Source organism: Ceratotherium simum, chromosome 7 (assembly GCF_057802395.1).
Source record: "Ceratotherium simum simum isolate JZ-2026a chromosome 7, ASM5780239v1, whole genome shotgun sequence".
NCBI classification, from domain to species: domain Eukaryota; kingdom Metazoa; phylum Chordata; class Mammalia; order Perissodactyla; family Rhinocerotidae; genus Ceratotherium; species Ceratotherium simum.
Genome location: NC_141906.1, coordinates 44,246,886 through 44,261,912, shown reverse-complemented (window position 1 = coordinate 44,261,912; position 15,027 = coordinate 44,246,886). Strand labels below are relative to the sequence as shown.

At 37.5% G+C, this 15,027-nt stretch overlaps 1 protein-coding gene across 4 annotated transcripts in view; it reads right to left on the bottom strand.

The window, feature by feature from the left end:
* NAALAD2 (N-acetylated alpha-linked acidic dipeptidase 2) overlaps positions 1 to 15,027 on the bottom strand; it is a 68,650-nt gene that overhangs the window by 15,082 nt on the left and 38,541 nt on the right. For all 4 annotated transcript variants that reach the window (XM_087433572.1, XM_087433573.1, XM_087433574.1 and 1 more), the window contains 2 exons: positions 14,252 to 14,333; positions 12,698 to 12,790 (listed from right to left, as the gene is read on the bottom strand). In XM_087433572.1, the coding sequence (XP_087289698.1) occupies positions 12,698 to 12,790; positions 14,252 to 14,333 (175 nt within the window). The remainder of the gene's footprint in view (positions 1 to 12,697; positions 12,791 to 14,251; positions 14,334 to 15,027) is intronic.

Genomic DNA, 15,027 nt, shown 5'->3' with positions numbered 1-15,027 from the left:
GCAGTGAACATAGGGGTGCATATATCTTTTCAAATTAGTTTTTGTATTCTTTGGATAAATACCCAGAAGTAGAATAGCTGAATCATATGATAGTTTTCTTCTTAATTTTTCGAGGAATCTCCATACTGTTTTCTGTAATGGATGCTCCCATTTACATTCCCACCAATAGTGTATGAGGGTTCCTTTTTCTCCACATCCTCTCCAACTCTTGTTATTTCTTGTCTTTTTGATAATAGCCATTCTAATGGATGTGAAATGATATCTCCTTATGGTTTTGATTTGCATTTCCCTAATAATTATTGATGTTGACATCTTTTCATGTGCCTGTTGGCCATCTGTATGTCTTCTTAGGAAAAATGTCTTTTCAGATTCTCTGCCCAGTTTTAATCAGGTTGTTCTGTTGTTGTTGAGTTGTATGAGTTCTTTATATATGTTCAATATTAACCCCTTACTGGATATATGATTTGCAAATATCTTCTCTCATTCAGTAGGTTGTCTTTTCATTTTATTGATGGTTTCCTTTGCTGGGCAGAAACTTTTTGGTTTGATGTAGTCCTATCTGTTTATTTTTTCTTTTGTTCTCCTTGCTTGAGAAGACATATCCAAGAAGATATTGCTAAGACATATGTCTTATGTCTTAGACATATGCCTATGTTTTCTTCTAGGAGTTATGGTTTCAGGTCTTACATTTAAGTCTGTAATTCATTTTGAGTTCATTTTTGTGTATAGTGTTAAAATAGTGGTCTACTTTTATTCTTTTGCATGCGGCTGTCCACTTTTCCCAACACCATTTATTGAAGAGACTTTCCTTTCTCCATTGTATCTTCTTGGCTCCTTTGTCGTAAATTAGTTGTCTGTATATATGGGGGTTTATTTCTGGGCTCTTGTTCCAGTTGCATTTATCTATGTGTCTGGGTTTCTGCCAATGCCATACTATTTTGGTTACTATAGCTCTGTAGTGTAGTTTGAAATCAAGGAGTGTGATACCTTCTGCTTTGTTCTTTTTTATCAGGATTGCTTTGATTCTTTCAGGGTGTTTTGTGGTTCCACACAAATTTTAGGATTTTTTTTGTTCTATTTCTTTGAAAAATGCCATTGGGATGTTGATAGGGATTGTGCTGAATCTGTAGCTTGCTTTAGATAAATGGACATTTTAACAATGTTAATTCTTCCAATCCATGAGCATGGAATATCTTTCCATTTCTTTGTGTCTACTTCAGTTTCTTTCAGCAATGTCTCATAGTTTTCAGCATACAAATATTTCACCTCCTTGGTTTAATTTATTAGTAGGTATTTTATTCTTTTTTTAATTTATTCTTTTTTTAATAGTGGGATTGTTTTCTTAATTTCTCTCTCTGATGGTTTGTTGTTGGCATATAGAAATGCAATAGATTTTTGTATATTAATTTTGTACCCTGCAACTTTACTATATTCCTTTATTATTTCAAATAGTTTTTGGTGGAGTCTTTAGGGTTTTCTATATATGTAAAATCATGTAGTCTGCAAATAGTGACAGCTTTACTTCTTCCTTTTCAACTTGGATCCCTTTTATTTCTTTTTCTTTTTCTTTTTTTTTTTTTTGCCTAATTGCTATGGCTAGGACTTCCAGTATGTTGAATAAAAGTGGTGAGAGTGGGCATTCTTGTATTGTTCCTGATCGTAGAGGAAAAGCTTCCAGTTTTTCACCACTGAGTATGATTTACCTGTGGGTTTGTCATATATGGCCTTTATTATGTTGAGGTACTTTCCTTCTATACCCATTTTATTAAGAGTTATCATAAATGGATGCTGAATTTTGTCAAATGCTTTTTCTGCATCCATTGAGATGATCATATGATTTTTATCCTTTAATTTCTTAATGCGGTGTATCATGTTGATTAATTTGCGGATGTTGAACTATCCTTGCATCCCTAGAATAAAGCCCACTTGATCATGGTGTTATGATCCTTTTTAATGTATGGTATTTGGTTTGCTAATATTTTGTTGAGGATTTTTGCATCTAAGTTGATCAGAGATATTGGCCTGTAATTTTCTTTTTTTGTATTATCCTTCTCTGCTTTTGGTATCAGGGTAATGTTGGCCTCATAGAATGAATTAGGAAGTGTTCCTTCCTTTTCAGTTTTTTGGAACAGTTTGAGAAGGATAAATATTAAATCTTCTTCGAAGTTTGGTAGAATTCACCGTTGAAGCTGTCTGGTCATGGACTGTTGTTTGTTGGGAAGTTTTTGATTACTGTTTCAATCTCTATACTAGAGATTGATCTAAAAGATTTTCTATTTTTTCATGGTTTAGTCTTGGAAGGGTGTATGATTCTAAGAATTTATCCATTTTTTTCTAGATTTTCTAATTTCTTAGTGTATAGCTGTTTGTAGTAGTCTTCTGTGATCCTTTGTATTTCTGGGGTATCCATTGTAACCTCTTTTTCATTTCTGATGTTATCTATTTGAGCCCTCTCTTTTTTCTTGGTGAGTTTAGCTAAAGGTTTTCAATTTTGTTTGTTTTTTCAAGGAACCAGGTCTTAGTGTTTTTTTTTTTTTTTTTTTTGTGAGGAAGATCAGCCCTGAGCTAACATCCGTGCTAATCCTCCTCTTTTTGCTGAGGAAGACCGGCTCTGAGCTAACATCCATTGCCAATCCTCCTCCTTTTTTTCTTCCCCAAAGCCCCAGTAGACAGTTGTATGTCATAGTTGCACATCCTTCTCGTTGCTGTATGTGGGACGCAGCCTCAGCATGGCCGGAGAAGCGGTGCGTCAGTGCGCACCCGGGATCTGAACCCGGGCCGCCAGTAGCGGAATGCACGCACTTAACCGCTAAGCCACTGGGCCGGCCCAGTCTTAGTTTTATGGATCTTTTCTATTGTCTTTTTAGTTTCTATTCCATTTAATCCCTCCCCAATTTCTATTATTTCCTTCCTTCAACTGTCTTTGAGTTAATTTGTTCTTTTTCTGATTCCTTTAGGTATAAGGTTAGATTGTTTGAAATTTTTTTGTTTCTTGAGGTAGGCCTATATTGCTGTAAACTTCCCTCTTAGTACCACTTTTGCCGTATCCCAAAGATTTTGGTATGTCGTATTTTCATTTTTATTTATCTCCATGTATTTTTTGATTTCTCCTTTGATTTCTTCATTGACTCAATAGCTTTTCAGTAGCATGTTGTTTAATCTCCACATATTTGTGATTTTTCCAGTCTTCTTGTAGTTGATTTCTAGTTTTGTACCATTTTCACTGGAAAATATGCTTGATGTTATTTCAGTCTTCTTAAATTGATTGAGACTTGTTTTGTTTCCCAATTTGTGGTCTATCCTTGAGAATGTTCCATGTGTAGTTGAGAAGAATGTGTATTCAGCTTTTGGATATAATGTTCTGTATATATCTATTAAGTCCATCTGGTTTAATGTGTCATTCAAGGCCAATTTTTCCTTGTTGACTTTCTCTCTGGATGATCTATCCATTGATGTAAGTGGGGTGTTAAAGTCCCCTACCTTTGTTGTATTGCTGTCAGTTTCTCCCTTTAGGTCTGTTAGCAGTTACTTTATATATTTTGGTGCTCCCATGTTGGGTGCATATATATTTAATAAGTGTTATGTTGTCTTGATGAATTGTCACCTTTATCATTATATAATGTGCATCTTTGTCTCTTGTTGCCTTATTTGGCTTGAAGTCTATTTTGTCTGATATAAGTATGGCTACACCTGCTTTCTTTTGGTTGCCATTTGCTTGGAGTATCATCTTTCACCCCTTCACTTTGAGCCTATGTTTTTCTTTAGAGCTGAGATGAATCCCCTGAAGGCAGCATATTGTTTGGTCTTGTTTTTTAATCCATCTAACCACTCAGTGGCTTTTGATTAGTGAGTTCAATCCATTTACATTTAGGGTGTTTATTGATATATGAGGACTTACTACTGCCATTTTATCTTTTGTTTTCTGGTTGCTCTGTCTCTCTATTGTTTCCCTTGTGTTTCTGCATGCCTTTTTTTTGGTGGTTTTCTATGATATTTTTCTCAGTTTTTTCATTTTTCACGTTTCGTGTCTCTACTCTCGATTTTTGTTTTGTGGTTACAACAAAGTTTGTACACAACATCTCATAGATAAAATAGTCTTTTTTCTGCTGATACTGTCTTATGTTCATTTGTCTATACAGGTTTCATCCTTTTCCTCCTTCCCTTTCATGTTTTTGTTGTCACACATTATCTCATTTTATGTTGTGAGTTCATTACCATATTGAAGTAGCTTTAGTTATTTTTAATGCTTTCTTTTCCCTTTAACTTTTATGTTACAATTAAATGTTTAACACTCTATTCTGTAATAGCTTTCCAATTTTCTGGTTCTGTTTATTACCTTACTCAAAGTAGTGTGTACTTTTTCATTTTCGTTTCTGATAGAAGAGCTCCTTTCAACATTTCTTGTAATGCAAGTCTACTGGTGGTGAAATCCCTCAGCTTTTATCTGGGAAAGTCATTATTTCTTTTTCATATCTGAAGGATAACTTTTCTGAATAGAGTATTCTTGGCTGGCAGTCTTCTACCTTTCAGTATTTTGAATATGTCATTCTATTCTCCTGGCCTGTAGAGTTTCTGCTGAGAAATCTGCTGATAGCCTAATGAGGGTTCCTTTGAAGGTTACTGTCTTTACTCCCTGGCTGCATTTCAAATTCTTTCTTTGTAATTGACTTCTGACAGTTTCAACAAAATGTATCTTGGAGAAGGTCTTTTTGTGTTGAGATAATTAGGTGTTCGATTAGCTTCATGGAATTGTGTATCCAGTTCCTTCCCCAAGATTGGGTAGTTCTCAGCTATTATTTTGTTAAATAAGCTCTCTGCTCCCTTCTCCCTGTCTTCTTCTTCTGGGGTACCCATTATCCTTATGTTGCTTTTTGTAATGGAGTCATATATTTTTCGTAGAGTTTCTTAACTTTTAAAAAATTTTAGTTCTCTCTCTTCCACCTGAATCATTTCTAGATTTCTATATTTGAGCTCACTAATTTTCTTTTCCATATGTTCTGCTCTATTTCCAATGCTTTCTACTGTATTCTTCATCTGATTTATGGAGTTCTGTAGCTCCAGAATTTCTTTTTGTTTTTTTTTTTTTTTTTGGTGAGGAAGATTATCCCTGAGCTAACATCTGTTGCCAATCCTCCTCTTTTTGCTGAGGCAGATTGGCCCTGGGCTAACATCTGTGCCCATCTTCCTCTACTTTTTTTATATGTGGGACACTGCCACAGCATGGCTTGATAAATGGTGCATAGGTCCGTGCCTGGGATCCGAACCTGCGAACCCTGGGCCTCCGAAGCAGAGTGTGTGAACTTAACCACTGTGCCACTGGGCCCACCCCTATTTGTTTCTTTTTTAGAGTTTCAATCTCTTCAGTAAAGTACTTCTTCCAATCATTAATTTTATTCTTGAGCTCATTGAACTTTCTGAGTTTTCTTATAGCTCGTTGATTTTATGACAGCTATCTTGAATTCTCTATCAGATTGCAATCTTCCATGACTTCAAGTTTGGTTTCTGGAGAACTGTCATCTTCTTTTTGTGATACTATGTAACCATAATTTTTCGTGATGCTTGAGGAGTTTTCCTTTGCTGGTGCATTGGTAATAGCGAATACTTTTCTTATTTTGGTAAGGCTTTGTTTACTTTGATTCTGAGCTGCCTCTGGTTATATTTGAGAGACAGCTCTTTCCATTCTCTACTGCTTCTGCCAGGTTCTCAGTGCCCCTGTTGCTGCTGCTTGTGCCGCTGAGGTTGCTGGTGCCTTACTGCTTCTGGGGTTGTGGACTCTACCATCACAGTGGGGGAAGAGGGAGGGTGGGGCAGGAGCCAGGGTCATGGATGCCTCTGCCTCCAGGGTTGTCAGGTTTGTAGGTGCTGCCACCATAAGTGGAGGGGCTGCGGTTGTAGGTCCCGCTGTGGCTTAGGGGTCCAGGATTGTGGGTGCTGCCACTGGTGCTACTGGGTTTTCTGGGGGTTCTGGCACCATCACTGCTGAGGGCATTGGGTTTGCAGGTATTGCCACCACTGCCAGGCAGACTGGGGTCATCAGCACCCCTGCTGGGCAGAGGATCTTTGGATTGTGAGTGCTACTGCAGTTCCTGGAGCCCCTGGTTGCGGGTGCTGCTCCAGTTTCTGGAGCCTCAGTTCATGGCCACTGCTGCTGTGGGCACCAAGATCTAAAATGCAGCCTCCACTGCTGGGAGGGCCAGGGTCACAGGTGTTGCTGTTGCTACTGGGTAGGGGGTGCTGGTTTCATGAGTGCCACTGCAGTTCCTGAAGCCTCTGATCCTAGGTGCTACCTTGGTTCCTGTAACCTCAGGTTAAGGGTGCTGTCACTGCTGCCAGGGGTACCATGGTCTTGGATGCAGCCACCACTGCCAGGGGAGGAGCTGTGTTGTGGGCAATGCTGCAGTTCCTGGAGCCTTCAGTTGTGTGCACCATAGGGGTTTCTGGAGCCTCCAGTTCCAGGAGCAGCTGCCACCACTCCCCTGGTTTTGCCGCCTCCACAAGGTGCATTCTGTTGTGGATCTCTCAGGCATTCTGTTGTGCTGTGCAGAGGATCTTTTGTTGGTCTATGGATGTTCTACTGGTTGTAACTTAGAGGGGATAGATAAAGGGAATGACTCATACCACCAAGATGCTGAGGTCACTTCTTCATTTTGTTAATGTAGTGTATCACACTGATTAATTTGTGGATGTTGAACCATCCTTGCATCCCTGGAATGAATCCCTCTTGGTCATGGTGTACAATAGTTTTAATGTATCATTGAATTTGGTTTGCTAATATTTTGTGGAGGATTTTTGCGTCTATGTTCATCAGGGATATTGTAATTTTCTTTTCTGGAGGTGTCCTTGTCTGGTTTTGGTATCAGAGTAATGCAGGCCTCATAGAAAGAGTTTTGAAGTGTTCCCTCGTCATCAGTTTTCTGCATAAGTTTGAGAAGGATTTGTGTTAATTCTTCTTTGTATGTCTGTTAGAATTCACCAGTGAAGCCATCTAGCCTTGGACTTTTGTTTGTTGGGATGTTTTTGATTACCGATTCAATCTCCTTACTAGAAATTTCTCTATTCAGATTTTCTATTCATGATCAATCCTCAAAGGTTGTATGTTTCTAGGAATTTATCCATATCTTCTAGGTTGTCCAATTTGTTGGCATATAATTATTCTTAGTATTTTCTTATGGTCTTTGTATTTCTTTGGTTTTAGTTATAATGTCACCACTGTCACTTCTGGTTTTATTTATATGAGTCCTCTTTTTTCTTGGTAAGTGAGTTTAGCTAAAGATCTGTCAATTTTGTTTATTTTTTCAAAGAACCAGGTCTTGATCTTTTCTATTGTCTTTTTAGTCTCTATTCATTTCCACTCTGATCTTTATTTGCTTCCTTCTACTATCTTTGGACTTCATTTCTTCTTATTTTTCTAGTTCCTGGGGGTGCAACATTAGGTTGTTTATCTGAAATTATTCCTGTTTCATGAGGCGTAGGCATTTATCACTATGAACTTTCCTCTTAGAACTGCTTTTGCTGCATCTCATAAATTTTGGCATGTTATATTTCCATTTTTGTTTGTGTCAAGATATTTTTTGATTTCTCTTTTGATTTCTTTGTTGACTTTTTGGTTGTTCAGTAGCATGTTGTTTAATCTCTACATATTTGTGAATTTTCCAGTTTTCTCTTTGTAATTGATTTCTAGTTTCATACCATTGTGGTCAGAAAAGATGTTTGACATGATTTCAGGCTTCTTAAATTTGTTAAGACTTTTTTTGTGACCTAACACATGATCTATCCTGGAGAATATTCCATGTGCACTTGAGAAGAATGTGTGTTCTACTGTTTTTGGACGGAATGTTCTGTATATATCTTTTAAGTCCGTCTGGTCTAACGTGTTGTTTAAAGCTGGTGTTTCCTCCTTGATTTTCTTTCTGAATGATCTATCCATTGTTGTAAGTATGGTATTGTTACTATCTAGTTCTCCTATTAGGTCTGTTAATACTTGTTTTACATATTTACTTGCTGCTATGTTGTGTTCATAAATATTTACAAATGTTATATCCTCTTGTTGGATTGACTCCTTTATCGTTATGTAATGCCTTCTTTGTCTCTTATTACAGTGTTTGTTTTTAAAGTATTTTTTTTTTTGATACAAGTATAGATACCCTCCCTTTCTTTTGGTTTCATTTGCATAGAATGTCTTTTTCCATCCCTTCATTTTTAGTTTGTGTCTGTCCTTACATCTGAAGTGAATCTCTTGTAGGCAGCATGTAGATGGGTCTTGTTTTTTAATCCATTCAGCCATTCTATGTCTTCTGATTTGGAAACTTAGTCCATTTACATTTAAAGTAATTATCAATAGATAGTACTTATTGCCATTTTGTTCATGGTTTTCTGGCTGTTTTGTGGTTCCTCTTTGTTCCTTTCTTCTCTTGGTCTCTGCCTTTGTCATTTGATGACTTTCTTTAGTGGTACCTTAGATTCCTTTCTCATTATCCTCTGTGTATCTACTATAGGTTTTTGCTTTTTGGTTACTATGAGGCTAACATATAACAACATGTATCTATAACAGTCTATTTTAGTTTGATAACAACTTAAGTTTGAACACATCCTAAAGCTCTGCTTACTCTCCCCATGTTTTATGTTTTTGATGTCACATTTTATTTCTTTTTATCTTGTGTGTCACTTAATTATTGTAGTTATAGTTATTTGTACTACTTTTGTCTTTTAGCCTTCATACTAGCTTTATAAATGATTAATCCTCTACCTTTACTATATATTTACCTTTACCAGAGAGATTTATACTTTCATATATTTTCTTGTTACTAATTAGTGCCCTTTCTTTTCAGCGTAAAGAACTCCCTTTAACACTTCCTGTAAGGCCAGTTTAGTGGTGATGAACTCCTTTAGCTTTTGTTTGTCTGGAAAACTTTCCCCTTCAATTCTGGATGATAACATTGCTGGACAGAGTATTCTTGGTTGGAAGGTTTTTTTCTTTCAGCGCTTTGAACATATCATGCCACTCCCTTCTGGCCTGCAAAGTTTGTGCTGAAAAATCTGTTCATATTCTTATGGGGGCTCCCTTGTACATAACAATTTATTTTTCTCTTGCTGCTTTTAAGATTCTCTCCTTGTCTTTAACTTTTACCATTTTAATTATAATGTGTCTTGGTGTGGGTCTCTTTGGGTTCATCTTATTTGGAACTGTCTGGGCTTCCTGGATCTGGATGTCCCTTTCCTTCCCCAGGTTAGGGAAGTTTTCAGCCCCTTTCTCTTTCTTTTCTCCTTCTGGGACCCCTGTAATATGAATGTTAGTATGTTTGATGTTTTCCCATAAGTCCCTTAAGCTAACTTCACTTTTTTTCCTTCTTTTTTCTTTTTGCTGCTCTGATTGGGTGAGTTCCATTGCCCTCTATTTGAATTCACTGATCCTTTCTTCTACTTCATCTAATCTGCTGTTGAACCCCTCTAGTGTATTTTTCAGTTCAATTATTGTATTCTTCAGCTCTGTGACTTTTATTTCATACTTTTTAATATTTTCTCTTTGTTGATGTTTTCAGTGTGTTTAATTCACTTCTTTCTCCCAAGTTCAGTAAGCATCTTTATGACTGTTACTTTGAACTCTTTATCAGGTAGATTACTTATCTCCATTACATTAAGGTTTTTTTCTAAGGTTTTATCTTGTTCTTTCATTTGGAACATATTTCTGTGTTTCCTCATTTCGCTTTATACTCTATGTTTGTTTCTATGCATTATATGAAAAGCCACCTCTGTTAGTCTTGAAGGAGTGGCTTCGTGTAGGAGATGAATCTGTTAACATTGTCCTAGCTCTAGCTGTCTCTCATACCTTTGTGATTGCCCAACCAGCCTATTTTACTTTCAATAGCTCCCGGTAGTTTAGGGTATGCCAAGACCTATCAGTGTACCAAAGGGGAACATCTCAATCAGCACTTAGATTCAGGTTGATTGGAAGCCAGACCCTCAGGCAGCAGCTTTTAAGGTATGGAAATATATACCATCCTGTGGGACCACAAGTGTAAGCCCTGGTGGTCACCAGAGCCAGGTGATACGGAGGTGTCCCCTGGGCAACATTTGTAAAACTGTATAAGCTCCTTTCTGGGATATACCAGTGACTTGTAGCAAAGCAGAGGGAGAGCACAAAGATGGCATTCCCCCAGGCTGTGTCCCCTGAGAACATCTCTGTGGTCTCCAGATTTGTGCCAAACCTCAAGCCTGCTCCTCAGGCTGAAGCTCCAGGACAAGCAAATAAGCCTCTTAAAGATTAGTGGTGTGTTTCAGTCTGTCTGTGCTATACCCTGGGGGTGGTAGCCTGCCAAGCACTGTCTCTCCTATTGTTAACAGTTCCATGGGACCCAGGAACACAAGCACCTCTGGCCTCCAGAGCCAGGCAATCAAGCACATCCCCTGAGTGGCAGCTGCAAAAACTGGGTCCAGATGTGGAAAAAAGTTCCCCTCCAGGAGATACTGGCGCTTTGGAGCTCTGCAGAATGAGAGCGTGAAGATGGCACCCACCAGCCTTGTCCCAGAGAGTATCCCTACAGGCCTCTGCCCCTCCAGCTGATGCTTTGAGATTAGCAGTTGAATCTCTCTCACATAAAATCTGGGTGCTTTTCAAAGGGCTGTTTCCTGAGGTAAGTCCATATGAGCCCATTAAGAGATGTTTCTCAGTTTGCTACAGCTCTTTGGGTCTCATGGACATGAACCTCATTGGTTTTCAAGGCCAGATGTTTTGGGGACGCCTCTCAGGTGCAATTCTTAAAAGTTAGGGTGCCCAAATTGGGGTATGAACCCTTTGCTCCTCAGTGAGAAGCTCCAGGTTTGTGAGTTCCCTCCTGATTGTGGGTCACCATGCCAGTGGTGGGGTTTATGGTGAGACTGGGTCTCAGCCTCTTCTACCTGCTTTGATGAACCTTTTTCTCATTTGCCCAATGTGAAGGAGTTGCCCAGCTAGTTTTCAGGTCTTTTTCAGAGGAAATTGTTCCATTTGTAGCTGTAGCTTCAAAGTATTCATAGGATGAGGTGAGTTCAGGATCTTCCTACATTGACATCTTGAACCACTGGCTTTAGAATATAGTCTTAATATTCAGTTGATAGTTCCCAATATAGTTTTAAAATATAGTACAGTCTTTTTAGAGGATTGTTTGGCAGTTACTTAATCAAATTTCAAATATGTTTACCCTTTGACCGTGAAATCCTAGGTACTGATTATAGAGATACTAATACAAATGTTCCAGTAGGACATAGTGACATCCTATGGCAGTACTTTTTATAATAGTAAATAATTAGGGAAAAAACAAATCTAATTAAAAACTCAGGACTAAAAAAATTATACATGTAAGCCTTACAATTTATTCTATATGCTTCTATAGAGTTTGAATTTATTTTGACAAAATAGAGATGTTTTGCTTAAAATATAAATAAATAAATATATAACGATAGACTAAGATAGACTAGGCAAGAGAGGATTAACATATAGATTTGCTTTCAACTTATTTGATTTGTGTAAATACTTAACTGATGGCTGCTATTTCAGTTGTGTCAATAAACGTTTATGTTCATATTATTTATGATTTTATAAAAATAGCACCATTTACTGAGTGCATCCATCTGAGCTAAATCTTCTGCATGCCTTAAATCTATAAACCTATGAGGTGAAAGCAATTATAATCTCCATTTACAGCTGAGGAACCTGAGGCTTGGAGAAGTAATTTGCCCAGGTCACACACTTAGTATGTGGCAGAGCTGCGCTCTAAAAGGCTGTGTTTATAGTTAGTTAAATGTTAATACTAATCACTAATATTTCTAAGAAAGGTAATATGTAGAACTATTTTTCACATAAACAGCCTTGTAAAATAGTTATTTTACAGCCATGTAAAATAGTTATCACCGTCTTAATTCATATGAGAAGACCCTAGAAGTGCCTTTCTCTAAATCACAAATGCGTTAAGTGAACCAGACCACAGATTTTCTGACTCTAAATGCTAGGACCTTTCTGATTTTTACCAAGGAACCATAGTTTAAGAGCTGCCTTGAAAAACTGGAGACTATCCAAAAGCATGCAGCTAAGACATTGAAAGAAAACATAACATAGAGCTATAGATACAAAAGAGGCTATTTCTTTAGGGGAAACATGGCAGCCATGCTCAAAAACCTAAAATGTTATATGGAAATAAATCTAGACTTACTCTGTTTGACTCTGGAGAGCAGAACAGGATCAGAGGGAGAAAATTACAGGGAAATAGATCTTTATGAAGAAAACTTTCTATTAAGTAGAACTTTCCTGAAATGGAATGGACTTCCTCATGAGATAGTAAGCTTCCCATCACTGGAAGATTCAAACAGAGGCTGGATAACTACTTATCTGAGATCCTATAGAAAAGATTCATGTAGAAGTTTAAACAACATGAGCTCTAAGATCCCTTTTAAGATTCCACAGCTTTTAGATTTTCTTACAGAGTTCTTTTTCAAATATTATTTACCATTTACATCTGCAGCAAAGCAATAAACAATATGAAATTAATTTTTCTAATATTACAAATTATACTGTTATATTTAATCTTACCCATGTTCCTCTTAGTATACATGTTCACCTTCCATTCATCTGATGGAAATAGTTTAAAGCCAACTTCGGGTATGCTGCTTCTGGTCATAGTGACGTATTTGGTGTCCTTTAGTGGAACACCTGTTGTTTCCTTACCTATAGAACCGCCTCCCTGGTAAACCAAGGGGATCAATGAACGCTCTTTCCAGGAGCATCAACTGGTCATTCATGATTCTCACTGCAATGGGACTTTGAGAATAAAAAATAATTATAACCCTTACCATGCAACATATTTTAAAATAATATTAAATAAAGATAAAGCACAGGAAGATAAAAATATATTGATTTTAGAAGGTTAAGAAAATGGATATTAACAGAGTATTGCTTTACATGGTAAGCTACATACAACAGCAGGGGCATCTTTCTAATATTTATAAGCTGACAGACCTATTGTATGGTATGTTTTGTTTTTCAAGACCACAGATCTATCAGAAAGAACTGAAAGACATTTTTAATTCTTTCTAGGAGGATAGCCAGGCCTCCTGCAAAGGGAGACAAAGGTGTATTATTAAGTTCTTGGTAAGCCATTCAGTCCTACTGTGGAAGAAAGCAGCAGAATAAAGGCTGAGCAACAAAGAATGAAGCAAAGTTGCAGTAGTCTGCAAGAAGGGTGGAGAGAGCTGCACAGAGTGGGCAGAGAATCCCTTTTCACACTAGGAATCTGCCAACTCTCTTTTTGGGGTGCTGTGTAAGTTCTCTGGGCTCTCTCACAACCCAAGGGAGAGAGAGCACCCTCAAAATGACTGATAAAGCTTTCTGCCAATATGGGAGGTGGGAAAGCTTATTCTGATTGAATCTGAAAAAAATAAAGAAATGTGACATGGACTATACCATGGAAAAATTTATGCTTGCTAAATAATGCTTTGAGTGTAACTTTTATTTTTCAACCTAAAAGTTAAAAAAGAATTTCTACACTGGTCATAAGAGTATTGGGACTGTAGTGAAATATACTACAATGCATTTAAAGCCACAGAACATGAATTACCAGCTATAGTCAGAATTCTTTTTTGTGTGTGTGTGTGTGTGTGTGTGTGTGAGGAAGATCAGCCCTGAGCTAACATCTGATGCCAATCCTTCTCTTTTTGCTGAGGAAGATTGGCCTGGGCTAACATCCATGCCCACCTTCCTCTACTTTATATGGGACGTCGCCACAGCATGGCTTGACAAGCGGTGCATTGGTGTGCACCCGGGATCCGAACCTGCGAACCCTTGGGCCACCAAAGCAGAGCACCTGCACTTAACCGCTATGCCACCAGGCCGGCGCCCCCCCACTTTATTTTTTTTTCCTTTTTTTTTTATAGTCAGAATTCTTATCATGTAAACTCCTAAAGACATGTCTCTTGCGGCCTTGTCTTGGGATGAGATTTTAGTCTACTATTTAGAGCAATGCTCCTCAAACTTTAATGTGAATACAAACCACCTGGAGAGTCTTTTTAAATTGCAGAATTCTAATTCAGTATTTCTTGGGTGAGGTCTGATATTCTGCCTTTCTGACAAGCTCCCAGGTGATGCTGATACTGCTGGTTTGCACACCTCGACTTGAGTAGCAGTGATTTAGAGCTGACTGAATGCTTATGTGAGTCTACACAGTTCATTCAAGTAACCGGATTGCTTTTCAGAACGGTAGGGAGCCCTACATTTGAAACTTACTTGTTAAGATCAACTTGTGTAAGTCTTCTATGAAAATCTGAAGCAGCCTCTGAGAAATTTTTCACAGCAGAAAATAAGGAATCTTTTTTAAAAATAGAAAAGTAGAAGGGATATTTGTAAGCACGAGTGCTTCATATTTCAGAGATTCACTTTCCTTCCCTCCCCCTTCCAGGCTGATATGACTGAGAGATACTGAAACCATTTTTCTACCCAGCGTTCTTGCAGATCCATGGAAATTATTATAAAATATTGCAACAAAGAAATAACGTTGAAAATGGCTAAATTGGTTCTTAAGGAAATAACTTTCAAGAGTCTAGAATATAAATAATTATTTTAACTCATAATTTACCAAAAACCCAGCATTCATTTATTTATTCATTCAATGCGTATTTATTGGGACAACTACCATACGCTAGATACTGGATACAGCTATAAATGAGTGATGTTCCTGTAATTATTATACAATAAAACAATGCTAATCCTTGTTTTTAAGTAGTGCATTTAAGATCTTGTTTAAAGGCAACTTGTGACAAGCTGATGTATCTAGACTCTGAGAAATAGGATCAGGTTTGGTCTGGTCAAGCTTTTTAGTTTACAAGGTTTCTAAGGAAAGGGATTAGGGTCTCAGTATATTATTTTTTATTACAACAACCTACTTATCATTTTCCATCTTTTCTAAACTATACATTAATATACATTATCGATTTGCTTCTTGCATTAATCCTGTGATGCAGGGAATACAATATTCATTTTACAGATAAAGCACTTACAGCCCC